Here is a 27,338-nt window from a genome sequence, read left to right as displayed (position 1 = left end):
TTTGTAGCCATGTGGCAGAGGGACAAGGCTGGGTATTCAGGATTTGTCAGTGGAATCACTCCTAAAGCAGAAAGGCTTGTTACCATCTGTACTCTCATTACTAAAAGGACATGGACAGCAAAAACGACATTTAAGAAATTTTTCCTACCCACACATCATTCCTGGTTCTCTGATGTCAAATATCATCAGCATTTCTGCTGCACTCAGAGTCTGCCACTGAGAGACCCAAGAGGCAAAGGGATTCCCTGTGGCTCAGGGCAAGGTGAGGGGCTGGATGGGCTTGTTCCCAACCACCCTGGGTTTGCACCTTTGGCTGCAATCAGAGCACAATCACACTCCTGTGTCACCCTGAGAGGAAACCAGACCCTGCTGAGGGCAGAGGGATCACTGAATGTCTCACCCTCTCCAAAGGTCTCTCAGCAAGGTCTCAGCACCTCCTTCTGCCAAGGACACTCACAGTGCCCTTGGCAAACCCAACAGCATTTCCTCACTTGTGGCATCTCTGCACTTCCCCATGGGACATTCAGGGAACTCCGAGAGGCTCTGGCACAGATTTGCACCCAGTAGGGAAGCTCAGAGCTTGGAAGGACACAGCAAGGAGATCCCCAGGTGTGCTCATGATGGCATCTCAGGGAGGGAGGCTCAGCTCCTTCCCCTTTCCCATGGACTGCTTTGCCCACAGCCCCACAGGTCACAGGGAAGCTTGGACACCCCATTCCCATGGACACAGCTGCCTGGGAGGAATCCCAAGGGCAGTGCCTGACTCAGATGCTGCAAACCCCAGAGCCTCCCTGAGAGCACCAGATAACAGTGACAGTATCAGAGGAGTGCAGAAACAAGAGAAGATGTTGTGGTGCTGTGCCTGAGAGGGCAGGGCAGGGACAGCCTGGCACTCAGGACAGTGTTCCCTGTCCCCAGCTGTGCACAGCACCTCCCACACACCAACAGTGCCCTGCCTCCTGCCCACAGCATTGCTCTGTTCAGCTCCCTCTCCTTCCCTGATCATCTCCCTGTGCTGCACATGTTCCTCCTGAGAGGAGCCTTGTCCCTGTCAGTGCTCACAGAGCCCATCCCACCCTCTGTGCACTCGCCCAGCCCTACAGAAACCTGCCTGTCTGCAGGGCCCTGCCTGGGGGAGGCTCTGTGTACAGGTGGGCAAGGGCAGCTCAGAAGAGCCTGCTGAGCCCTGCAAAGGTGCTGCTGGTGCTGTCCATGGGCTGAGCAGTGGCTGAAGGCACGTTAGGAGGCTCCCAGCAAAGAGACTGACCACCAAAGTTGCAGACCAGTAATTTCAGAAAATGTTCAAACATTACATTTATGATGCTGTTCTCCTTCTCTCATCCCCCAACCTTCCCACCCTGCTCCAAGCAGGAAATTGAAAATAGTCTCAGGAAAGCTCCTGATATTTACAGCAATCCCTGGCTTACCTTCTTTGGGAAGTGTCCTCCAGGCTGATCCTGAGCTGGGAGCAGCCCTGCCCCACACAGCACCTCTCAGCAGCAGCACCTGCCCTGCTCAGGGTCTCTCCTTCCCCCCACAGCTTCTCCCCCAGCGCTGGCAGCAGCTCCCCAGGCCAGCTGAGAGCTGCCCCTGACAGGCAGCAGAGTCCCTGCCCCAGCACAGCCCTGGGCTGCACAACCTGCTCTGCATGACAGCCCTGGGCACTCTGAGAGTCCTCCTGGAAGATCCTAAAAGCTGTGGGATGTGCCAGCTTCAAGAGATCCCTCCAGCAACTGAAGCTTATCTTCCCCACAGCCAGAGAATGACTGTTTCAAACGCTGTGATGATTTCTCCTCCAGTGAGAGCTCAGTGAGCTCTGCTCCTCTGTGATGCCAGCCCAGGCTGAGTTGCAGCCCTGTGTGCCTCTGTGCTGTGCCCTGGGTGGCTGCAGGCAGTGCCCCAGCCCTGCTGGGCTGTGCACAGGAGCTGCTCCTGGGCAGAGCTGTTTCTCTGCAGTGCTGCTGCTTGCCAGGAGCTCCTCTGTGCCAGGAGCCCAGCCCAGCTCAGCAGCACAGCAACAGCACCAGGAATTTGATGACCCTCCTGGGGCTTTGGTGCTGAGGCCCTGAGCATCAGTCCCTGGGAGGGAGTTACAGAAACCTCTGAAGAATTCAAAGTCACAATCAGTCTCCAAAGTTTCTTGAAGTTTTAATGGATCCCATGCGAGACATGACTGAGAAAATGTCCCCAGGTTCCAGTTAGCGCAGGAAATTGGAGGTAGAGATGACAGGGTGGGACAAAGAGAAGCCAAGTCTTGGTGTCCTGGGTGCAGCAGCTTCTGTACCACCAAGAGCTGTGAGGAGACACCTTGTCCTGAGGCACTGAGGCCTCCTGGCACAGCCCCAGCAAGGCTGGGCACTGTCACCCCCTTGTCCTGCCCTCAGCATTTCACTCTGCCCAGGACATCCCAGTGGCCTCAGGGATCTGCTGGAAGGAGTCCCTGGGGTGCCTTTGTCAGGAATGGCCCTGGGGGCTCCTTCATGCTTCCAAGGATTGCAGGGTTTTCAAAGGACTTTGGGTTTTGCTTTTCCCTTGGACTCTCTGAGAGCTTTGTGCAATCATGGCCTCCAATTATCTGCTGTAATGAGTCCCTTGAGATTCTCTGTCAGTAACAACACTCAGTGGGGCTCATTAATGCTTCAAGGTACTCAGGGTTTATTAAAGTCCTTCTTTTTGACACTGAGTCTCTGAGAGGTTTGTGCAATCCTGGCCTCCAATTATCTGCTTTAATTAGTCCCCTGAGAGCCCTTGTCAGTAGTGACACTCAGTGGAGCTCATTAATGCCTGCAGTACTCAATTTTTTCTAAGGTATTTTCCTTTCTCCTTTTCACACTGAATGTCTGGGAGGTTTGTGTAATCATGGCCTCCAGTTCTCTCCTCCATGGTGTCCATGAGGATTCCCCCTTGTGTTGGGGAAGGACCTCAGTGAGAACCATTAATGCATTAAGGCAATTTTGGTTTTTCTTCTGACTTTGACTCCTGGAAAGGTTTGTGCAATCTCCCCTCAGGCCCTGAGGTTCAAGGGCTCAGCACCAAATGCACCACAGGGCTCATTAGGATCAAGCAAGTCCTGACAAACCATGGCTCTGCCTTGATTTCCCTCTGGTCTGGTGGAGTTCATTAGGAAGATTTCCTACCACGGTTTTGGAGAAATATTTCAGAGAGTGACTGAGAAATGGGCATTCCTATTTTAAAGGGTGTATTTTATTACTGTTCTCTTTAGAGAAGAGGTGATTGCAGCATTCTGTGATTGATATTGATCCAGGGTCTCTCCTCAGGAGGTCTGCCCTGGTCAGAGAACCTTTGCCTTGAGGTCTGACCCAGTGTGGACAACTTCGCTCCACATTGCCCAAACCCATCCTGTCTCTCCTCACTCACCTGGGATCTGCTTTGCTTGGAGAGCTGGCTGAACTCAGGCAAAGAGAGGTTTCCCCCCCACTTTTTTTTAAAAGCAATATAAGACTCCTAAGTTTCCCCATTAAAAACACACTCCTCAAATGTGTGCCACCCCAAGCTGCCACCAGGAGGTTCTTCTTCCGCAAGGCAGAACCCTGCAAGGAATGCTTTAGACCTTTGGACTCCTTCATTCCACGAGGTCTTGCTTTGTCACAATGGACCTTTGGTTCCATGAGGTTCCTTAGTCATCATTGGTCTCCTTATTTCCCAAGAGTCACAATGGTCTCCTTGGTTCCACAAAGCCCAGCTGGGTAACAATGTGCTTCATGATTCCATGAGGAATACAAAAGCTTTGCACAACCAACAAGCAAGACCATGGTCTCCTTGGATCCTCATTGTCACCATGGACAATTGGTTCCATGAGGTCTCACTCTGTCACAATGGATATTTGGTTCCATGGAGCCCCACAGTGTCACCATGAACCCTTGGTTCCATGAGTGTGAAAAGCAAAGTTTCGCTCTCCTGTTAGGATTTTAAAAGTTTAATGAAGGACAATAGGGGACAAAGACAATAAAGCAAAAATAACAGCACGGGTGGTTGGCCAAAAGCACACTGTGATTACAGGGCCCAGGCTTTACATAGTTAACTATTGCATCATCCAAATGCATATTCAGAGACAATTATGCATTTTCAAACATTTCTTCAAACTAGTTTACATGTTCCAGGAACCTTTTAGCATGACCCCTCCTCTGGCTCGCCTCTTTGGAGCATGCATGGTCCTTTTGGAGAATCATCTATCTCACCTCAGTTCCATGGTTCCAGCAGGTGACAGTCACTGATAGAAATGTCAGTGGCAGGGATCCTTGTCACGCCTGCTTTTCAGATGTTATCCAGCTAAACAGGTGGTTTAATTATTGTAGGTTAACTATAAGTGTTCTAAAACAACTCTATTAGCTATTTCACCATGTACCTAAGTTAGTTGCAAAGAAAAATAAAGGTATTTGGTTATTAACAAAGCTACTTCTGTAAGAATTAACATTATACACACAGCATCCTTTTTAATATTTGCGAAAAGCCAATACTAGAATATGTATTTATCACTCCTCTTCTTTTTTTATAAATCATTGGTTTGAGTGAAAATTCTTGTTTTTTAACTTTCACAATTCGCTCATTTTTTTCATAAATTAATTTTGCCTCTTCAAAGGAGTCTTCCATATTGTTTTGTTTCTTTAATACCATTATATCTTTTGTGCCATTCTAGGTGTAGCCAGCTGTGAGTCCACAGGTATGGTTACTACTTGCATGCCTTGGACTGTGCTAGTAATTAGTCAAATAAAACAGGGAATCAAACAAGGAAGAAATAACAAACCAGCTGTTGCAAATAAAAGGAAGAAGCCTAGCTTTTTCCACCATTCTATTCCCAATAGGTTGTCCCACCAGTTAGCTTTTAGCATTGATTCCCATTTTTGGATCAGTACATGGGCTATTATTCTGATACCCTTGGCTATATCCAAGACAGCATCTCTGTTATCATCTATTTTCAAACAACAACTAGATGTATTAAATTTTCCACAGACACTTCCTTCTTCAGCTAATAAATAGTCTAAAGTCAACTTATTCTGACACACTGCAGCTTTTGTTTGTCTTTGTTGGTTCTATATTATTTTCAGTGACAGGGCAGTTTTGTTAGTTATTATTTCTACAACTACTTGGAGTCTTGTAATGTGATTTAACATATAAATTGGGGTTTGGTAACCCCAACTCCCATCTTGTGCCCATGTAGCTGGCCCATATGCTTCCAGTATGCATTCAGGAGGCCATTCATCCTCTCTCCATTCTTGAAATTTTCCGATCAATTCCCTTTTATTATTTTTTAAGTCTTCATAAACTGGTACTCATAATTCATCCCCATCCTGCCCTGGTAAAAGGACAAATCCTGGTTGTATGATTCCTAGAGTACAACTCCCTCTCCACTGAGGGGGGAGTTTTGGGTATGCTCTCTTCCCACATATCCAAAATAAGCCATCTGGTGCTTTCTAATAATCATTATCCTCTGGATTTATATTCTCACAAAATCTGGATATTTCTGGGATTCCAAAATAAGAATTCTTGCCTCTATTTTTACATTGAAAAAGTTCGGTTTCGTTGTTATATTTACCTTTTTTTCCCTTTGTTTTTCTCTGGGCCCAATACAGTGTTGGTTCTTCTGGGACCCACCATGTAAAAGTCCCATTACTAACTTTATATCTTTTACAGGGGGTACTTCCTACTCTGTTAAGAAAAATTTTCCCAGTTTGCCAGAGGCATTCTGCTCCTATCACTGTTGAGCTTAAAATCCACCCTTCTGGTCAGATTTCCCCTCTTATGTTTGTCTAGTTCCATTTAAGAAGTTCAATGCCTTTCCATGGCCATTCCTCTGTCATCAAGGCTCTGCCACAAACCCAACAGTTGGTTACATTTAGTTCTTTGCTTATCCTTTCTCCCAAATCTACAAACAGATTTTTCCCTAACCTGGGGATTTCTATTTCCGTTTCTAATTGTTTCTTTATTCCTGAATATAAATCTGGGTGGGGGTTGGGTTTTACTCTAGGGATTTTCTAATGTCGGGTAACATTTTTTATTAATTCTTCTTTTACCGTGTCTTGTACCCTACCTCCATCTGAGAGGTCCCAATATCCAGTTTTAGTAAAACAAATCCATGATTCCCCTCTTGGACAGCTTAATCCTCATCTCATCCCCCATCTGCCCAAATTTTGCGCAACCCAGGTTTCTCCTGACACTCTACAAGTTTCTAATGTCGATTTATCATAACAAACTCGGTTAATATAGGAGTGGACAGTTAAGTAGGAGCCTTTAGTTCTTCCATAGACAAACATAGTTTGTTATCAGAGATTGGCTCTGCTGGACTTGGTGAAAAACGTCCAGAACTTTCATACAGGACACACAAGAGCCGTCATTGTGCCTCTCCCCACCCCTCAGACACTTCTTCAGGCCGACCACAACAGCTTCTGAAGGGTTTAAATTTCCTCTAGATGTTAAAGATACCTTGCTGATGTTCTGGGCTAATCAAAACCACCACAGACATACAACAGAAACGGTTTATCTAAGGTAAAGCTGTGCCAGCATTGATCAGATGCACAAACAGATTGGCCAATTATTTCCCCTTTGTTATGTTCTATAAAATCCCTTACAGTGATTTGAGTTAGAGGAGTTAATTTTCCATGGGCAGATGTATTGATTCCTCTACACCCTATCTGTACTTCTTCCCCAATTATTCAGTTAGAATACCAATCCTGTTTTTCTTCTTCCAATCGTGTTTCAACTATGTTTCATTTCTGTGCATAACCACAGTTGCCAAATTTAAATTGGAGAGATTTTCCCTGGCCTTACTGGATTGTCTGATGTGAGTGTGGGACTATGGCCAGTGAAAGGTAAAGAGTTGAGTCAGAATTATGAAACTTATCAGAACCCCAAGGGTCACCATCAGGAGAACCTGAATGTCAATGGTCCTACTGGCTCTGATGTCCATGTTCCTTTGGGTGCCTTCTTCCCTCATGAACAGTGAATCCAGGCAGGTTGTTCTTTGATCTTGATTGCCATGAGGGTCATCAGAAGCTCCTGGTATGGTCCATTCTGCTTCTCTTCCAGACGTTGATCTGGAAAAGTCTTAACAAACACCCAGTGTCCAGGTTTAAAGTAATGAATTGCTTGATCCAAACCTCTAATCCTAGTTTCAAAAACCCTCTCATTAGTTTTGTTCAGTTGTTTTCCCCGAGTTGTTATATACTGTCTCAAGTACCCTTCTCCCATTTGGCTGATGTCTTCTCCCCTGCATTGAGTCTGATAAGGCCTCTCATGTAACATTTCAAATGGGCTCAGGCATTCCTTAGACTGTGCTTTGACACTAATTCTGAGTAGGGCAAGTGGAAGTGCCTGATTCCAATACAAATTTGTTTCTTGACAGATCTTTGCAAATTGCTGTTTGATTAAATGGTTCATTTTCTCCACTGGTCCACTGGCCTGTGCATGATAAGGGATATGTAATTGCTGGTTTATCCCTAGTGCCTTACTGACTTGTTGAACTACTTGTGCACAGAAATGTGCACCACTGTCACAAGATATCATAGCTGGCACCCCAAACTGAGGTATAATTTCATGTAAAAGTACTTTAGTAACTTCTCTAGGTTCATTTGTTTTGCATGGGAAAGCTTCCTGCCAACCAGAGAAAGTGTCTGTCAGTACCAATAGGTACCTGTACCCCCTTGTTCTAGAGAGTTCAGGAAAGTCACTTTGCCACTGCTAGCCTGGTGTATTTCCTTTTCCACTTGTCTCAATTTGTATCCTATTTGTAGTGTTTGGATTACTTTTCTGGCAAATTCCACGCTGCTGAATGACCTGTTTGGTAATGGTATACAGGTTATGGCCTGTTATCCATTTAGTCAAGTCTGCTTACAAAGCATCTTCTCTCCAGTGAGTTTTGTTATGCTCCTCCAGGATTACCTTCCACCATATGTTTGAGGGTATGAGAACCAGATTGTCAGGTGACACAAACACGGTTTCTTGCTTGGTTCCTTTGCTTCTAAGTCCTTCACCAGTTTCATATCCTCTTTTGAGTGCTGGTATTGTGTTTCTGGACCCATGGGTTTATCATCTGGTATCAAAGCTAGTGCCTCAGTCTGAGCCCCTTCTGCTGCCCATTTGGCCTCATGGTCTGCCAATGTTTCCTAATTCCTGTTTAGTGTTACCCTTTTGGTGACCTCCACAGTGCATGATTGTCACCTGTTCCTGTAAATCTACCGCTTCCAACAGATGCAAAATTTTTTTCAGGCCAGCCCGTGCTTACCTCATCCCATTGCTTAGAGAAGTAAGCAACAGCTCTCTTGTAAGGTCCCAATTGTTGAGCTTATGGTAGAGCTGTTCTTGAAGCCTTGGGGTAACACTGACCAGGTTAGCTGGGTCTTTCACCCTGTATCTGGATTTTCCCATTCAAAAGCAAATGGCTTTTGACTATCTTTAACTAAAGCCAAACAGAAAAAGGCATCTTTTAAATCCAGTACCATAAACCACACCTGATTATCCTTTAAGTTGGTTAACAGGGTGTAGAACTTTGCTACCACTGGGCAAAAATCCTCCAAAATTTTGTTTATTGCTCTTAAATCTTGCATTAATCTATAGCTCTTACTATCAGCTTTTTACTGGCAGAATGGCAGTATTATATTCTGATTCACATTCTATGAGTAATCCAAATTTCAGAGAGGTATTAATTATTTCTTTCATCTTTTTGTGGGCCTCTGCTTTCAATTGATATTGTTGGAGTCTAACAGGGTTGGCTCTTGGCTTCAATCTTATTTCTACTGGAGTTGCACTTTAGCTTGACCTGGCATCCTTGCTGCCCACACTCCTGGATATACTTGATCCAGGACTTCTTGAGGCATTTTACCTCTCACTTCAGGTTGCATCAATGCCAAGCTTAGTATTTTGAATAACTGATCTTCTTTATTTTAATTTTTTTTCCTTGCCTAAAAGTTATTCCAGCTCCTAATTGTTTTAACAAGTCTCACCGCAATGCTGATTTTGGGGATTACAGCATATATAAAAATTTATGTACCCAGGTTTTTTTATTTGATATTTAATTGGCTGCAAAATTATGCTTTCTTTTGTAGGCCAGTGGCTCCTATCACTTTTACAAAATATTTATCCACTTGAGTTAGTTCCTGATTTAACACGGAATGTGAAGCACCTTTTTTGACCAGAAATTCAATTTATTTCTCTCGATTCCCTAGCCTAATCACAACCAGTGTGTCTGCTAACACAGATTTCCCTGGTCTCTGTCATTTGACATCTACCATCATTGCAGGCTGTGCTTCATCCCTGGCCCAGAATTAACCCGTTGTCTGTGTTGTAAGGGTGTCCTGATGCCCCAGAGATCTGAACGGAGCTCACATTGAAAGGAGAAGGAGCTGCTCCTCCCAGGGGAGCAAGATGAGCTCCAGACACTTTTCCTGAAAGGCCCAAGAGGCCAAAGCAGGAGTGGGAGCCAGGGCTGCAGTGGCAGTGCAAGCTGTCTGTCCCTGCTCCCCACAGCTGAGAGAGCTCCTGACAAGCACAGGCAGGGCCTTGGGCAGCACACGGCAGTGAAAAATGTCATCAAACCTGCCTGCCCTGAGTGTGTTCTCCAAACAGCTCTCTGAGGGGGTGAGATGTGTTTTGCAGAGCTGCACTCAGGCTCTGAGGACTTGCCTTCATCGTCTTCCCTCTGCTGACCTCTGTACAGCTGTATTTCTAAAATCTCTCTGGGAAAAAGGGAAAAGCAGGCAATAAACAGATTTTCCAAGACTTGCTGGGCCCCCATGTGCTCAGACACTGCCCAAGCCTCTGGCAAAAAGGATGATGTTCTCATGGAGTGACACGCTGCTTCTCAAAGTGGGGAAACACCTCCACAAGCCCTGGGCCATCCTCCAAAGGGAACAAAGCCTGGGGCACTGGGATGCTGGGTTGTTCAGCAGCAAGAACGCCAACAAGACCTGAAATCTAGGCAGGAACTCTTGAGGAGAAGAAAGATGCCATGCTGGTGGTAGGGCAGAAGGTATAGGGAACAAGGGAGTTGAATTTCCCTGCAGGAGACCTCTCTGGTTTGCCACACGGTGGGAGGGGCTGTAGCTGCAGGCTCTTCACTGGTCCCAGCTGCTCTAGGGATGCACCTTCCCCACCACAACGCAGCTTCTGCTTAAATATTTTCTGGTGCCAACTGAAACTTCCCCACTGGAATATTTTTAGAATGCCTTAGAATCTGCTCACCATCAACAGTAATTCCCGGGTTTTGATTCTTCTCAAGATGTATCCCCTAATTCCCACTGGAGGGGGATCCAACCAGAGTTCACCAATTACCTGCTCTGAGACCACCCTCACACACCCCTGCTTCCCACTCCATTCTTTTAACTGGTTCTGCTCTCATGTCTTCAAAAGAAAACAGTAAATTAGGCTGTGTTGTGTTTTTGCTTCCCAGGCGTGGGGCACATGGCTCCAACTTGCTCCCTCTGAGGTGCAAGGAGGACTGAAAGCTGCCATGAGATGAGCTCAGCTTCCCTCTGGGAAGACAGACCAGGGGAATGGCCAGACCATGTACTGAAAAGGAGAAGGGTTTCCACAGAGAAGGGGCTCCCAGGGAAGAAAGGCCACTTTCCTGCACCAGTTACCTGTGGGGACACTTGGCAAGCTCCACTGTGAGGAAAGACAAGCATCACTGGGACAGTGACCTTGCCTGCCCTGAGGGGAGACCTTGTCCCAGTAATGACACTGGGCCTTTCTGCTTTAGAAAAGACCAAGAAGTCTCTGATCTCCTTTCGCTGCCAAAGAGGACCCAACCCCAGAGCACAGTGGGGTATGAACGATCCAGGTCCTGAGCTGCTTTGTCCAGGAAAGGGACACTATTCATGGTAAGCTGCTGTGGACAGGACAGAAGCCACACCAGGACAGATTGGGCACTCCTGAGCCAGTGGAAGGGGACCAGGCCTTGCCCAAGGCCTGAGCCCAAGATTCCCTTACTCTCTTCCTCTGGAGCTCTCACACTCCTGTGGTCCTTCTCTCCCTGGAGTGTCCACCTCCCAACGTTCATCAGCACATGGGTTCCAGAAAGAATAACAGATTCATGGAATATCCTCAGTTGAAAGGGAGCCACAGGGATCATCAACTCCAGCTCCTAGCCCTACCCAGGACACCCCAACAATCCCAGCCTGTGCCTGAGAGCAGTGTCCAAACACTAGTGGAGCTCCAGCAGCCTTGGGGCTGTGACCATTCCATGGGGAGCCTCTTCAGTGCCCCAGCACCCTCTGGGGGAAGAACCTTCAGGGTCCTGTCTTTTGAGAGGAGAGAGGATTAAAAAGCCCTTCCTACCCTCACAAATCACCAAATGTGTAAGAATGGGAGACACCACTTGAGGTTTTCTCATCCAACCTCCATGCTCAAGCAGGGTCTCCTAGAGACCATGAGGAAGATTTGTGTCTAGTTGGCTTTTGAATATCTCCAAAGAAGGAGTCTCCACAACCTCTCTAGGAGCTTATTCCAGTGCTGAGTCACCCTCACAGTGATGAAGTTCTTCCTCATATTTAGGAGGAAATTCCTTTGTTTCTGTTTCTGCCCATTGCCTCTCATCCCATGACTCAGCGCCACCAAGAAGAGCCCAGCTCCATCCTCCTGACACCCACCCTTCAAACACTTCTGCACATTTATGAGGTGCCCTCCTGGCCTTCTCGCCTCCAGACCAAACAGGCCCAGCTCCCTCAGCCTCTCCTCACTAGAGAGATGCTCCAGGCCCCTGATCATCTTTGTAGCACTCAGCTGAACCAAGAGCTCCAGGTTTCTCTTGTACTGAGGAACCCAGCATGGGACACAGAGCTCCAGACGTGCCCCACCAGGCCTGCTCCTCCCCTGGCCTGTTGGCAAAGCTCTTCCTAAGGCAGCCCAGGCAGCCTTTGGCCTTCCTGGCCACAAAGACACATTGCTGACTCTTGGACAACTCTTTGGCCACCAGAAGCCCCAAGTCCTTCTCTGCAGAGCTAATTCCCAGCAGCTCAGCCCTGAGCCTGGACTGGTGCTGGGCTTACTCCTCACCAGGTTCTTTGAATTGGTTTGGATGGACTGACTGCAGGAGGCTGGGGAAAGAGCACAGGCCCTGTGGGCATTCCTGAGGGCTTGGCAAAGGCCTGGGGGGCAGAATGGAGAGCAGGGATCATCTCCCTCCATCTCCCCAGACAGCATCCCTGGGCCACTGGAGACAACACTCTGTCATGAGGAAGGTGAGTGGGAAGGAGGACTTGGACACTTTTACCACATATAGGTCATACCTACACACTCTCTTCAAAGACAAGAGAGCAAAGAGGGGCCTTGAGCACCTGCAGAGAACACTTCAGCATGGAGGAGTTTCTGTGTCACAGATCACAAAATCTGAGCGGCCCAGAAAAGCTGACTTTAGTTGCAGGATGGATTGAGGTAGTGAATCCCATACCTAAATTCAGCTTCTCTGGGCCTCTGCCCAAGGAAGGACTGTCCCTCCCCATCCCCTCTGAGGAACTGAGCAGGATGGTTGGGCTGTAGAGCAGCTTTTGCCTTCAGAGGCATGAAAGTCTGCTTAGCAATGGACCTGCTCACCGAGTTTATTCTCCAGCTCTGCTCTGAGAAGCTGAAGCTCATGCTTTGTGTTCTCTGGCCATTCCTGTACATCATCTTCCAGAGTTTTAATTCTTCGGAAGAGCTTTTGGAAGTTCTTCTTCAACCTGATTTCCAGGGCTCTTGCAATTTCCTCCTCTTCCTTTCCTGTGAAGAAAGAACAATGTCACTGGGTCACTGATGTATTCTCCTTGAGGGGGGAGGGGACAAGAAAGTTAGAGCAAATTTTCATCCCTTTTCAACCTCTCCAGGCTCTGCTCAGGGAAGCTCCTCTTCTCATTGATCATCAGCAGGGAAACAAGGCTGATCTCACATGTGCCCCAACATGGCACCAGCAGTGGGGGAGCAGGAGAAGGGCAGAGGGGAAAGGGAGAGACATGGGGACAGGACTTCAAGGGGAGAACCTTAACCAGGATCAGGAAATGAGAGAACTCCCAGCACACACTCTCTACAAAGGTGAGGGACAGAAGAGGGACTTTGCAGAGAACATTTCAGCACGGAGGTGTTTCAGTGCCACAGATCACAAAAGCTGTTCCCCATGGAAGGACTGTCCCTCCCCATCCCCTCTGAGGAGCTGAGCAGGATGAGCTCACAGGGCGGTTGGCCTTTCGAGCAGCTTTTGCCTTCAGAGACATGGAAGTCTGCTTGGCAATGACCTTGCTCACCTTGGTTCCTCTCCAGTCAGCTCTGAGGCACTGAAGCTCATCCTTTGTGGTCTCTGGCCATTCCTGTACATCATCTTCCAGAGTTTTAATTTTTTGAGAGAGCTGCCGGAGATTCTTCTTTAAGCTGAATTCTAAGGCTCTTGCAATTTCCTCCTCCTTCTTTCCTGTGAAGAAAGGACAATGTCACTGAGTCACTGATGTTTCCTCCTTGAGGGATGACCAGCTATGTGACACAAAGATGCCCAAAGGCTCTGATTTAACGTCCCTCACAGAGGGTCTCTTCTCAGGCATCTCCTGTTGGTGTTTTTCCTCTTCCTCATTCCCCCTTAGAAATCCTCACCTCACAGGAATTCCATTTGCCAAGAAGGCACAACCTGGAAATTGTTTTCCTTTTGCCCTCTGACTTTTAGCAAGGAGGGGACAAGAATCTCAGTGCAAATTTTTATCCCTTTTCAACCTCTCATTTGTGTTTTCTGTAGCTCTATAAATAAGGCTTCAGCTTTGAAAAGCAGGCCACAGTCTTAATCCAAAGCCCACAGTGGCTTGAGCCAGCAGGAATTCCAGGGGTTTCCCTGGACTGCTCTGGGCTGCTCCCTGCCATGGCTTTGCTGGCAGCAGCTGGAGCAAGAACAGGACCCACGGTCAGGGAAGGCAAACGTTCCTCAGCTTTCCCTGCCCTGGGTGCCAGAGGCTGTTCCCAGCTCCCTTTGTGTCCTGCCTGAGCCAGGCCCAGGGGCACCATCTGGGGCCAGCCAGGCCCACACTGCAGTCTGTGCCCCAGCTGATCCTTCCCCTTGCCAGCACCAGCTCCTGCAGGCAGAGCTGCTCTTCACAGGCCCTGAGCCCACAGACACCTCCATGCTCTGCTCAGGGAAGCTCCTCTTCTCATTGATCATCAGCAGGGAAACAAGGCTGATCTCACATGTGCCCCAACATGGCACAGCAGTGGGGGAGCAGGAGAAGGGCAGTGGGGAAAGGGAGAGAGATGGGGACAGGACTTCAAGGGGAGAACCTTAACAAGGATCAGGAAGTGAGAGAACTCCCAGCACACACTCTCTACAAAGGTGAGGGACAGAAGAGGGACTTTGCAGAGAACATTTCAGCATGGAGGTGTTTCAGTGCCATGGATCACAAAAGCTGTTCCCCATGGAAGGACTGTCCCTCCCCATCCCCTCTGAGGAGCTCAGCAGGATGAGCTCACACGGCGGTTGGCCATTAGAGCAGCTTTTGCCATCAGAGAGATGAAAATCTGCTTGGCAATGACCTTGCTCACCTTGTTCCTTCTCTGGGTCTGCTCTGAAAAGCTGAACCTCACTCTGTGAGGACTTCTGTAATTTTATGAAATCTTCATGCAGAGCTTCCATTTTGTTCTGGAGCTCCTGGTGGGCATTGTTCATCTGGCATTCCAGGGTCTTTGTGGTCTTCTCTCTCTGTCTCCTTCCTGTAGAAGAAGACTGGCATCAGTGGGAAAGTGACATTGCACCCTTGAGGGGGAGACCACCCATCCTCTCTGAGGATGCTCAAACCCTCTGCTTTAAAGTCTCTACTTGAGGATCTCTTCTTAGATCTTGCTGCAGGTTGGTTTTTATCTTCCTCTGTTGGCAGAAATACTTCAGAGGAATTAAACCTTTTGCTCAAGGTGCAATCTGGAAAGGGATTCTTTTTTTGCTTTATTTCTTTATGCAGAGAGGAATTGAGAAACTCAGACTCCGTTCCCTCCTGTCCTGCCTGTTTACCAATTTGTGTGCTCCAGACCTCTTCTTCTTTAGAGAACCTTTTCTAATTCAAGCAGCCTTGGAAAAGAATTCACTCATCCCTGAAAAACAGGGATGCAGAATTCACATGCTGATGCACCTGTTGGCATCACTTACATCTTCTCTGGCTTTCAAATCCTTTTCCAACAGGAGTTTGCTCTGGGAAGGACCCTTGGCCTCCTTTCTGTCACCCCAGTTTTCCTCCTGACATGGAGACCTTTGCTCTTACATCTTTTGCCTGTTGAAAGGCCTCTCAGCACCATTGAGAGCCCTTCAAACATGAGCTTGGGGCTCCTGAGCTGCTGGTGAGGAATACCTGAAGGAGCCCCATGGCCTCCTCACTGCCCAAAGGCCTGGCCAGGAGAGAGCCCAGGCCATGCAGAATTCCAAGTGTCCCTTGGGGGCACAGCACACCCCTGCCAGCATCCCAGCTGGAAAGAGCAGGGGCAGGAGAAGAGCTGGCCTTAGAACCCAGGGAGGATGGGATCCAGCAGATCCAGGCTGTCCTGGTCTGTGCTGGGGCAGCTCTGCACCCTGGGGCCCTGGGCACCTGCATGGGGATGGGAAATAAACAAAGAACTGCCTGGAGGGCTTGGGAAGTGGGGATTTATGGCCAGGTGGGATTGTTTGACCTGACTGCACTGAGCCCTCATGCACAATCAGCCTCGGGATCTTCTTCTTGCTTAGCAGGGTTTTGTTTCCAGGGATTGTGGGCAAGGACTGGCACTCACCTGCACAGAAAGGCTTCTGCCTTCTGCCCCTGGAGGAAAGCCCAGCATGAGATTCCTCCTTTAGTGCTCAAAGAAAGGAAAGGAAATCCTAGAAGGGATGGGCTATGTCTTTGAAATCCTTACCAATTGTGAGGAACACCCCCTGCTAGAGTAGGATGTGTCTCTTGCCAAAGAAGGTCATCCTTCTGACCAAAACCATCCCATCCCGAAGGCCAGGCCTCCTGTGTGCTCTGGAAGGGTTCTGCAGGTAATGTGCTCAGGGGAGACACCTCCACTGGCCTCCCTTCTCTCAGGGATAACACCTCACATCCCAAGGGTTCCCACGGATGGCCACAGACAAGATCCAGCACACTTACTTGCTTCTGTAAATGCCTTGTGTACGCCTGCCTTAGCCAGGTCACAAGCAATCGTCATTGCTGGATGTCAGGTTCATATGAAAATAAAATAAAATAAAAATAAAAAAGAGGATGTTTAACATCCCTGCTAGAGTAGGATGTGTCTCTCATTCAAGGGGGATGTCCCTCTGACCAAAACCATCCCATCCCGAAGGCCAGGCCTCCTGTGTGCTCTGGAAGGGTTCTGCAGGTAATGTGCTCAGGGGAGATACCTCCACTGGCCTCCCTTCTCTCAGGGATAACACCTCACATCCCAAGGGTTCCCAAGGATGGCCCCAGACAAGAGCAATGGGATCCAGCACACTTACTTGCTTCTGTGAGTATCCTGGGTATGGCTGCCCCCGCCAGACGTCAGGTTCATATGAAAATAAAATAAAATAAAATAAAAAAGAAAAAGAGGATGTTTAACAAGGACCTTTCCCCAAGGAACTCCAGGACTGCACTGAGCAGGTTCTGGGGCACAACACATCCCACAGCTGGCCCAGGAGCCATGAGGTCCTGTGAACCAGGAGCCCCACAGCAGTGCTGGGGGTCTCTGACCCTCAGGGCCACTGAGGCTCTCCTGGGCCAGGAAGCTGCCTTGGCTGCCACAGCACTCAGGCACCACACAGGTGCCTCAGCACAGTCCCACCAGAGCACAGAACCCACGAGAGGTGAGACTCTCCTCCTTCACCCTCCACGAGTGGAGAGAGACCTCCCAGGTCCCTTCACTGTCCCTCAGCACATTCATTTCAGCCTGGCTCCTCAAAGCTTGCTCAGCAACACCCTCTGCTAGAGTAGGATGTGTCTCTTGTCAAAGGTCACCCCTCTGTCCAAATTCATCAATTCATCCCACCCCGAAGGCCAGGCCTTCTGTGTGCTCTGGAAGGGTTCTGCAGGTAATGTGCTCAGGGGAAACACCTCCACTGGCCTTGCTTCCCTCAGGAATAACACCTCACATCCCAAGGGTTCCCAAGGATGGCCCCAGACAAGAGCAATGGCATCCATGAGCACACACTTACTTATGGGCTCACTTACCTAATAAGCCTGCTTTGACACCCTTCCACAGACTCATTTCTTCTGGCCACTGGCTCCCATGAAAAGAAAAAGAAAAATGAAAAAGAGGAAACTTCACTAAGATATTTCCCAAATGATTTCCAGAATGCATTAAAGAGCTCTTTTGGGACACATAAGTCCCTTATACTACTCAAACCTCTGATCCACTCAGGGTTTTTAAAATCACTTATTTTCCCTTCCATCACTGTCTAAATAGAAGAAATACAGCTCTCAGCAAAAAATTTAGCCATGTCCTCATTTCTTGTTACCTGAGTCCTTTTCTCAAGGTTCACTCTGTAATGCAAGAGAAAAGAGAGGCAAAATCTCTATGATGGGCACAGGACTAGAGAGGAGAAGGCAGTTGATACCATGTTGTGTTGTACTCCCAGCTGGTCCCTAGCCCATCTTGGCTGCCCTGGAGCTCTGAGAATTCTCACAGCCACACATACCATCTTCCTTGGTCAAGATTAGGACCTTCTGCCTTTGCAGAGTGCAGAACCTGGAGTTCAACCCCAGCCACAATTTTCCACAGGGAAAAGGGACCATTGTCCATTCCTTCAGACTCAAATCCTGGAGCTATCCTGACCAGCTATGAAGAAATCTATGAAGAAAGGACAGTGGTGGCCTTGGCTGGCTGCCACATGCCCACCAAGCTGCTCTCTCACTCCCTCTCCTCAACTGGACAGGAAGAAAAAACACAACTGAATAGCCCACAAGCCTGGGACATCCCTCTCCAGCTGCCATTGTGGCCAAACCAGACGCAAAATGGGGACAATTGCTTTGCTTTCTTGGCAATTCCCAAGAGAGCAGCAAGGTGAGTAACAAAGACCAAACTGAAACCACCTCACTCCTCCTGGTTGTGAACACACAACAAGGCAGAAGGCAGAAACAGAGACTGACCAGGAATGAGGAAAGCTCTGCTCAGGGCACAGCTCACCGCCCTGCTCTGCTCTCCCTCTCTTTCTCACACTCCATTTCCCTGTGCTGTCTGCTCCTTGTGACTTTTTATTTTCTTTGCCAAGGGCCATGTTCCAGAGAAGGAAGACCTAGACTAAATGAAGGAACATCTTGCCAGAAGCTGCTGCATGTCAAGAAAGCTTTCTTGGTGTTCAAGGGGAGTCTAGACCTGAGTGAGGAAAAGAGCTCCACTGAGGACTGTAAATACAGAAATGCCAGCAGGGACCATCTGAAGTGACAGTCCCAGGGCCCATGGCTGTCCCACAGGTCTAACCCAAGGCACCAGACAGGAAATGCCAGGGATGCTTCCCCAGGATTGAACTCTGCTCTATTTCTTCCAACTACCTTTTCCTACTTTTTTCTGGTCAGAAAGGATGGAAAGAATATAAATGGCATAAACCACTCAATATTTGAGGTTGTTTCTCCTGAAAGCAGAGTGATAGAGTGATGGTTTCTTTAACAGTAACAATGAATAGAAGATGTGCACATGGAGCTGTCCTGAATGTGCCTCTGCTATTGACAGCTGATGAACACAGACATTTAGCTCAGATCACTCATGGGAAGGTGTTTGTGCTTCCAGGAATGGGTCACCCCACTTCTCACAGTCAGAGAGAAATTGTTCTCTCTGCCTCTCTTTGTCTCTCTCTCATATTTAGAAGGAATCCTGACTACTGCTTTGGACATGAAAATTATTCTATGCAGGGCCTGATCTGCAATCCTGAGACAAAGCTGAAGGGGAAAACCGAAGCTTTTTTTTTTCCTTTTTTTGAGGGAAAAAGAAAAGGAAGAGGGAAAGAGAGGAGAAGAAGGAAAAATAAAACGAAGGTGGGGGGAAAGAGAGGAGACAAAAAAAGTCCAGACAGAAGGAAAAAAAAAAAAAGAAGAAACTCTTCTGCATTGCCTCTGTTGGCCAGAGATCAACAGCCTGTGAGTGGGAATGGACAATGGACTTTGAAACGGGAATCCTATGAAATATTAACTTTGTGGTCTCAAACCCCTCTTGACTGCTCCCCCACCCTCTACAGCCTTGATGAGGCAAAGATACTGAATGCCCTGGGGGCTCTGGAGGGCAGCAGGGCTCCTTCAAGCCTCAGCAAAGCCCAGTGAAGGCCCCAGGATGGTCCAGGGAGCAGTGCCCTTTTCCCATTCAATTCTCTCTGGCAGAACTGGACACAGCACTCGAGGGGTCTCGGCAGTGCCCAGAGCAGGGGGACAGTCACTGCCCTTGAAGTCTGGTGAGGAGGGGGAGTCACTGCTGTGTATTGCAAGTAGGGATTCCATTGGCATTGCCCAGAGGGGAGATTGCAGGTGCAGATTGCTCTGCTGAAGGTATTTCTCTTGGGGCAGAATCACACTTTTGTTGTTGGTTTTGTTGTTGCAGACACTGATATCCTTAGGAAAATCCCAGCAGCACCTGAAGGACAGCTGGAGGATTCCCACCTTAGTGTCCCAGCAGTGCAGTGGTTCCTGACTGCCACAGCTGCCCTGTCGCTGGGCAGGTGTGGTGTAGATGTGCTGGGCAGAGGGTTAAACCCTTCTCCTGGCTGTGCTCCTGCTCACACAGCCCAGGCTGCTGTTGGCTTTCTGTGCTGCTGGCTCAGGTGTTCCACCTCCCTGTGCTGCCTTTTCACCTGGAGCTCGGTCAGCTCAGCCAGGAGCCTCAGGAGATGAGTGCTTTGTCCATGGCTCCTTGGAGAGGTCATTCCTGCCCTTGGAAGAGGCTGCCCTGCAGGGCCTCTCAGATTTCCTGAGCTTCTTCACCCTTCGGAGCTGCTGCCCCTGCCACCAGCTGCTTCAGCACCCGAGTTCACCATGGTCTTCTCCTCTGCAGCCCCAGCTCTGTGCTCTGCTGCTGGCCTTTCTCCCTGCCCTCTGGTGCCTGGGACACCACTCTTTCCTGGCTGTGACAACCCAGGCTGCACTGGTGAGCACATCCCTGGCCAGCTCTTCCCTGTGGGCCAGGACCAGGTCCCTGTGAGCATCCCCCCTATTCACCTGCAGGCAGCTCTGCTAAGCCATCATGCCAAGATCCCCCACGCCCTTGGATCCCTGTTGCTCTGCCTGGCCATGAATGCCAGGGCAGTCCCCATTCCCCAGAGCAGTCCCCATTCCCCAGGGCAGTCCCCATTCCCCAGGGCAGTCACCATTCCCCACAGGGATCTGCTCACTGGTTGGAGATCTCTCCAGGTTGCTCCCAGAGCTCTTCTGCCAACTCTCCCCAGTGATCAAGGAGTTCCTGAACTGCCAAGACAATGTCCCCCTTTCTGAACTCTCCACTGCTCACTCACACAAGGCAAATTAACCTTTGCCCATCCTGTTGAGGATCTCCAGGCATCCAAGCTGCTCTTCACACCTCCCATCCTCATCCTCCCTTCCCACTGTGTTCCACCAGTGCTCAGGCACAGCCTCCCAAACCATTTAGGGATGTTTTTGGCTCAGGAAAAAAATGATGTAGGGAGCTTCTGAGCTCAAACCCAGCAACTTCAGGTTCTTAGTCACTCAGAAACTCCCATTCAGGAGCTTTTGGGCTAAGAAACTGCAAGTTTGGGAGCTTTTGGGCTCAGAATCAGTGAGCTGATTAGGGTCCTTTTAGGGAGCTTTGGGGTCCCAAACACTCATTTTTAGAGAGATTTTGGGCTCTGAAATAGCCCAAAGTTATGGCATGTTTGGTGTTGAGAAACACCAATTCAGGGAGCATTTGGCTCAGACCCACTGATCTGGGGAGCTCTTGGCCTCAGAAAGTCCCCCCTAGGCAGCTTTCCAGCTCAAAATTCCAATTTAGGGAGCTCTTGGGCTCAGATGTTTAAGGAACTGCAGTGCTGAGAAAAAGCAATGCTGGGAGCTTTGGGAGTCAGAAAGAGAAACTTGAGGAGCTTCAGGGCTCAGAAACACCCATTTAACAAGCTTTGGGGCTCAGAAAAATTAATATCCACAGACTTTGGGCTCCAAAGCCATGATTTAGGATTCTCTGGGGGTCAGCAACACCATTTCAAGGAGCTTTTAGCCTCAAAAACAGCCATTTAGGGAACTTCACGGCTGAGATTAGAGATGTTTCGGGAGCACTGGGGCTCAGAAACCCACCTAGGGAGTTTTTGGCACCTGAAACAGCATTTGGGTTCAGAAACACTGACTTAGGGAGCACTGGGGTTATAAAACATTGATCTGGGGACTCACAGGCCTAAGAAACCCTGATCTGGGGAGTTTGAGGCTGAGAAAAAATCATGTCGGGAGATTTGGGGGTCAGGAGAAGTGACTTAGGGATATTTTTGGATCAGAAGGAGCTATTCAGTCAGCTTCTGGGCTCCAAAAAAACAATTTAAACAGTTTTTGGGCTCAGTAGCCCCCATTTAGGGAGATTTGGAGCCCCAAACCAGCGATTTAGGGAGCTTTTGGGCTCAGAAATGTTAATTTCAGGAGCACAAGTAGCAACCCGGGGAAAAACACGGGTGGGAGGGTTTGGTGCTCACCTGGGACAAGGCTGGGCAGAAGCAGCTCTGCTGTGGGGCTGGAAGCACTGCGGGGCTCCTCAGGGTTTTCCTTGCTGCACTTATCCCGGTTCTATCTCACCCTGCCTGCTCCCACCCCACCCCACGGCTCCTCCCTAGCACTATTTCTTGGTTTTACACCGATTTCTCGTAAATCCCTGGGAAACTGAAAGTGAAAATGCTCTAGTCAGTTAGTGGCTCCTCGATCAGGGTGGGGAAAAGGCACAGCCGAGAGCTCCTGCCTGGTGCTGGGAGCTCCCAGGGGCACCAGGAATGCTCTGGGAGGAGACTGGGAGTGAACCCCACGGTCTGATGGCAAACAAGGCTTGAGTATAGGGAGCTCAGGGCTCTACAACACTGATTATGGGAACTTGATGGCTTAGAAACCCCTATTTCAGCAGCTTTGGGGCCATGACAGTGATTTCAGGAGCTTTGGAGCAGAGAAAGAGCAATTTGGGGGGCTTTGTGGCTCCAGAACACTGATTTGCCAAGATTATGGTGTCAGGAAAAAACCTTAGAATGTACCAAGCCTCAAAGACAGCAATTTTGGGATATTTTGAGCTAAGAAAAAGCAATATAGGAGGTCTGGGCACAGAGAACAATGAGTCGCTTGCAGGCTGACCCTGTTGGGACAACCTGCTCCTCACCCCAACCTCACCATGGCTGACATTGCCCACCCTGCACTCACATCCCTGTTCCCTGCATCACAAACTTGTCCCCTGAGCTCTGCAGCTGGCTGTCCCAGCCCATGGCTCCATGTCCCACCTGCTCTCCTCAGGGCTCTGCCTGCACACAGCCCAGTAGAAGTTTTCCTGTTTGTAAGGAAGGAATGGAAAAGCCTGAGCAGGTTTCCTAAACAACAAACCCACTCAGGAACCACGTGCTCAGTACAGGCTGCCTCTGATGATGTCACTTTTCTGCAAGGGACAACTTGACCAGAAATGATCTCTGTAGGCAGAATTCCCTGAGTGTTTCAGGTGAATTCTCTGTCCCTGTCCTTTCTCTGGATCTCTGTTGCAGATGGAAGTTGCTGGTGCCATTCTCCACTTTAACTGTGCTTTTGACTGCAAACAGATTTTTCCTGGGGTGTTAGGCAGGTGTTGCTCAATGTTTATGCAAAGTTTTGTGTTCCTCATGAATCCAAGGAGACCCTTGTGACACTGAGGGGCCTCATGGAACCAAAGGGCCATTGAGATGCCTCATGGAATCAAGGAGACAATCGTGACAGTGCAGAACCTCATAGAAACAAGGCTCCATTGTGGCACTGTGGGGAATCATGGAATCAAGATGACCATTGTGACACAGTGAGGTCACGTAGAACCAATCGTCCATTGTTACACAGCAGATTCAAGAAAACCATGGTGACACTATGGAACCTCCTGGAACCAGACATTCATTGTGACACATCAGGGCCTCATGGAACCAAGGAGACCATTGTGACACATTGGAACTTAATAGAAAAAACTGTCTATTCTGACACAGTGGGACCTCACAAAGGGGATCATGGTAACAAAGCAGGGCCTAATGGAACCATTGTGAATGCTAAGGAAACTCATGCCATTGGGACACTAGGGAACCTCATGGAACCAAGGGTCCATTGTGGTGCCTCATGGAATCAGAGAGATCATTGTGAAACTCGGGGGCCTAATGGAATAAGGGTTTCTATTGTGATGCTACAGAACTCATGGAATCAAGGTGACCATGTTATACTATGCTAACTCATGGAACCAAGGGGCCATTGTGACAATGTGGGGCCCTATAGAATCAAGGAGACCACTGTGAAGCTCTGCAGTCTCATGGAACCAAAGGTCCATTTTTATACAGTGAGGCCTCATGGAACCAATTGTCCATTGTGACACAGAGGGGCTGCTTGTAACCAATTGTCCCTTGCAATACCGCAGATCCAAGAGACCATGGTGACACTATGGATGTTCGTGGAACCAAGGGGCTATTGTGACACACCAAGGCCTCATGGAACCAAGGAGAGAATTGTGGCAGTGCAAAACCAAGGAGGCCATTTTGACAGTATGGAACCTAATGGAACCAAGGGTCCATTGTTATACAGCAGGGCCTCATGAATCCAAGGAGCCATTGTGAAACTGTGGGCCATACTAGAATCAAGGACACCATTGATAGTGAAATCTGCTGGATAGAAACTTTTTAGTAGAGTTTTGAGTATTTGAAAGCAGGTATTCTTTATTACAGCATGGGGATTACATGGGGGATTACTTGAATGGGGATTACTCCATTCAAGTGCAGTGAGTATTGAGTGAACAGAGTTTTTATCACACACACTGATTACATATTGATTAGCTCTCCCACTTCCTTTATTTGACATAGTTGCACTCCTTATTACAAGTCCTTGTATGGTTCTTTGGGGTCTGTCTTCAACATCCGGTATCCTTTTTAGGTGGCTGTTCTTCAACTCCCACTTTTGAGCAAGTGTAATATCATTGTTTTCAATAATTCCTGCTTTGTCAGCCTTGCAGAGCTGAGCTGGCATGCTGCTTTCGTTTTGTGTAACTTCTGTATGTCTGAGTTACATCCTTCATCTATTTCTCCAGGGCTGTTCTGTTCTACTGTCCTTGTCACAGTGCTAGCCCCGCAACGAGGTGTGTCTGCAACCCCCCACCAATGGGCTTGGGGTGGGCAAGTGTTCCTGAGGGAACAGGAATGGAACAGCTTTGGCTGCACTGAACCAAGGGATGTTCCATTCCATGTCACACCATGATCAGCAATAAACTGAGAGAAGCAGGGGGTGGAGTGGATTAATTTCTTTTTTGAGACATGTTTGTTTTCAGCACCTACACATGTAGAATCCTCTCCTGCCACAAAGTGGTTAAACATTTTCTGCTGAAAGGACATTTCCTGTGGATTTGCTTTTCTGTTTGTGGCTTTTGCTTTTTGTGGTTGGTTTGTTTGTGTGGGGGTTTTTTGTTATTCTGGGTGGGTATTGCTTTGGATTTTTTAAGTTGGGTTTGGTTTTTTTCCCCTATTGAGCCGCCTTTCTTCAGATGCATAAGTTTTTTCTCCTTTTCCTTGTGGCTTACAGAATATAATGTAAGAAGTATTATACAAAGTCAAGGAAAAGAAAAGAAAATCCCCAAAAAAATCAAACCAGAAAAAACATAAAAGACAGGTTTGGCCTGTGACAAGTTCTAATTTTGAATGCTATGCAGAAAAAACAGGTTTTTTCCAGTCATCATTTTCCCCAGGGCACTCCTGAGCTCCTGGTTTCTCAGGCTGTAGATTAGGGGGTTCAGGGTTGGAGGCACCAGTGAGTACAGAACTGACACTGACAGATCCAGGGATGGGGAGGAGATGGAGGGAGGCTTCAAGTAGGCAAAAATGGCAGTGATGACAAACAGGGAGACCACAGCCAGGTGAGGGAGGCATGTGGAAAAGGCTTTGTGCCATCCCTGCTCAGAGGGGATCCTCAGCACAGCCCTGAAGATCTGCACATAGGAGAAAACTATGAACACAAAACAAACAAATACCAAACAGGCACCAACCACAATAAGCCCAAGTTCTCTGAGGTAGGAGTGTGAGCAGGAGAGCTTGAGGATGTGTGGGATTTCACAGAAGAACTGGCCCAGGGCATTGCCATGGCAAAGGGGCAGGGAAAATGTATTGGCCATGAGCAGCAGAGCATAGACAAAGCCACTGGCCCAGGCAGCTGCTGCCATGTGGGCACAAGCTCTGCTGCCCAGGAGGGTCCCATAGTGCAGGGGTTTGCAGATGGACACATAGCGGTCATAGCTCATGATGGTGAGAAGACCAATCTCTACTGAAATGAAAAAGATAAACAAAAAGACCTGTGCAGCACACCCTGAGTAGGAGATGTCCCTGGTGTCCCAGAGGGAATTGTGCATGGCTTTGGGGACAGTGGTGCAGATGGAGCCCAGGTCTGTCAGGGCCAGGTTGAGCAGGAAGAAGAACATGGGGGTGTGCAGGCGGTGGTTCCAGGCTACGGCGCTGATGATGAGGCTGTTGGCCAGGAGGGCAGCCAGGGAGATGCCCAGGAAGAGGCAGAAGTGCAGGAGCTGCAGCTGCCGTGTGTCTGCGAATGGCAGGAGGAGGAAGTGGCTGATGGAGCTGCTGTTGGACATTTCTTCACTCTGGGCATTGTGGACTGTTGAAAGAAGACATTTACAAGCTGGGATAGACTTCTTTGAGTCAATTCTAGGCTATTTTATTAAGAATCCCCTCAAAATTACTACTCTTTCTTTGGGAAGTGCTTTGCTATGTTTTTTTTATTTTGGCTTTTGGGTTTGTGCAGCTGACTTACTGCCACACCTTCAGCATTGCTTTCATCCTGAACACTGGGGAGCCCAGAGGGAAAACAGAGCTCCCTGTGCCCTAGTGCAGTCAGACCTGCTGGTCCCCACACAGGTGCCCTTTGCTCATTACACCTCCCTCTAGCTCTATTGCACTGAAAACATGTGTGAAAAATAAAATGGACTTTCTGAAAGATCCATTTTCAAAGTCAATTTCCTAAAATCTCCCTTTCCCTGTGCAACTGGACAGGGAGGGATACCAAGGGTTATTCTGGCTCTCTGCTCCCTGGAGTTGTGCCTATTGGGAGCTGTTTCTCTGTACTCTAGCTTTGTCCCTGCCAGTGCTCCCAGAGCCCAGCCCTGGGGTTCAGCTCTGCCCTGCAGAGCCCTCCCAGCACAGGGCACTGCCCAGGGGCATCTCCCTGGCAGCAGCTCCTGAAAGGCAGGGCAGACAAACAGAGCTGCTGCAAGCCAAGGTGCTGCTGGTGCTGTCTGTAGGTACAGGAGGATGAGGAGGCACTTTCTGAAGTAGATCTGAAGCAGATCTGCTGATCCCCAGTGGAACAGTGCAGGAGTCTCAGTGACAGATCCAAACCTGACAGCGCCTTTCCCTTTGCTTTAGGAGAAATCTGAGAGCAGCCCTGGCCATGCAGCAGCATCTCCACAGTATGAGGAATCTGCCCTGATGGGAGTCACTCCTTCCACCTCCAACTTCCCCCCACCCTCCATGGGGAGCTCCCAGGCAGGCTGAGAGCTGCCCCTGGCAGGTGGCAGATCCCCTGCCCTGGCAAAGAGCCCTCAGGGCTGCAGGAGCTGCTCTGCAGGACAGCCCTGGGCACCCCTGGCTGCACCCCCACCTTCCCAGCCTGCAGCCATCCCTGGCAGCAGGAGCTGTCCTGCCCTGTCCCTCTGACGGTGCCCAGGGCAGCCCCGCTCTGCAGCACATCCTCCCCCAAACCAGAAACACCAGCAGAGCCATCCTTACAGTCATATCAGTGCTGTCATGTGTCAGCTTTAGAAGATGCCTGCAGCCAGAGACTTACTGTGTCAGAAGCTGTGAAGATTTCTCCATGAATAAGCTCAGAATTGTCCTTCCAGTTGCTTTAAGCCTCTGTCTGCTTCACTCCTCTCAGGTACCTGCAGGCAGCACCCTCAGCCCTGCTGGGCTGGGAGAGAAACTGCTCCTCAGCAGAGCTGCCTCTTTGAAGCTCTTCTTGGTTGCCAGGAGTTCCCTCTGTGCCAGGAGCCCAGCCCAGCTCAGCAGCACAGCAACAGCACAAGGACTTTAATGAGCCTCTCAGGACTTTGGTGTTGTTTACATGAGACTCAGTCCCTGAGAGAGTGTTCAAAAAACTTCTCAAGAACTCAAAGTCAGATTCAGACTTCCAAGTATATCAAAGTTTCAATGTGTCCCACTAAGAGACACAACTGAGAAAGTGTCCCCAGGTTCCAGGTAGAGCAGAACACTGGAGGCAGTG

The 27,338-nt window shown here is 48.8% G+C and overlaps 2 protein-coding genes across 6 annotated transcripts in view; both read right to left on the bottom strand.

Annotated features, from left to right (window-relative positions):
- LOC146421981 (uncharacterized) overlaps positions 1 to 21,749 on the bottom strand; it is an 80,275-nt gene extending 58,526 nt beyond the window's left edge. The window contains exons 1-7 of one of the 5 annotated variants that reach the window (XM_085046946.1): positions 21,566 to 21,749; positions 16,415 to 17,172; positions 16,068 to 16,127; positions 14,500 to 14,667; positions 13,227 to 13,390; positions 12,544 to 12,708; positions 5,232 to 7,062 (exon numbers count right to left, since the gene is read on the bottom strand). In XM_085046946.1, coding sequence (XP_084903072.1) covers positions 12,664 to 12,708; positions 13,227 to 13,390; positions 14,500 to 14,667; positions 16,068 to 16,125 — 435 coding nt within the window. In that variant the 5' untranslated portion in view covers positions 16,126 to 16,127; positions 16,415 to 17,172; positions 21,566 to 21,749 and the 3' untranslated portion in view covers positions 5,232 to 7,062; positions 12,544 to 12,663. Of the gene's footprint in view, positions 1 to 5,231; positions 7,063 to 12,543; positions 12,709 to 13,226; positions 13,391 to 14,499; positions 14,668 to 16,067; positions 16,128 to 16,414; positions 17,177 to 21,565 lie in introns of those variants that run through there. The other 4 variants (XM_085046945.1, XM_085046943.1, XM_085046942.1 and 1 more) reach the window with 4 other exon arrangements.
- A 2,992-nt stretch (positions 21,750 to 24,741) lies between these two features.
- Positions 24,742 to 25,701, bottom strand: LOC146421980 (olfactory receptor 14J1-like). Its single transcript, XM_085046854.1, has one exon. The coding sequence runs from the start codon at positions 25,690 to 25,692 to the stop codon at positions 24,742 to 24,744; it is 951 nt and encodes a 316-aa protein (XP_084902980.1). The 5' UTR covers positions 25,693 to 25,701.
- Positions 25,702 to 27,338: the final 1,637 nt, after the last annotated feature.

This window comes from Lichenostomus cassidix, unplaced genomic scaffold (assembly GCF_008360975.1).
Source record: "Lichenostomus cassidix isolate B80296 unplaced genomic scaffold, HeHo_3.0 HiC_scaffold_46, whole genome shotgun sequence".
In the NCBI taxonomy this organism is placed as follows: Eukaryota; Metazoa; Chordata; class Aves; order Passeriformes; family Meliphagidae; genus Lichenostomus; species Lichenostomus cassidix.
The sequence above is the reverse complement of the archived record's forward strand: the minus strand, read 5'-3'. Positions and strand labels throughout refer to the sequence as shown.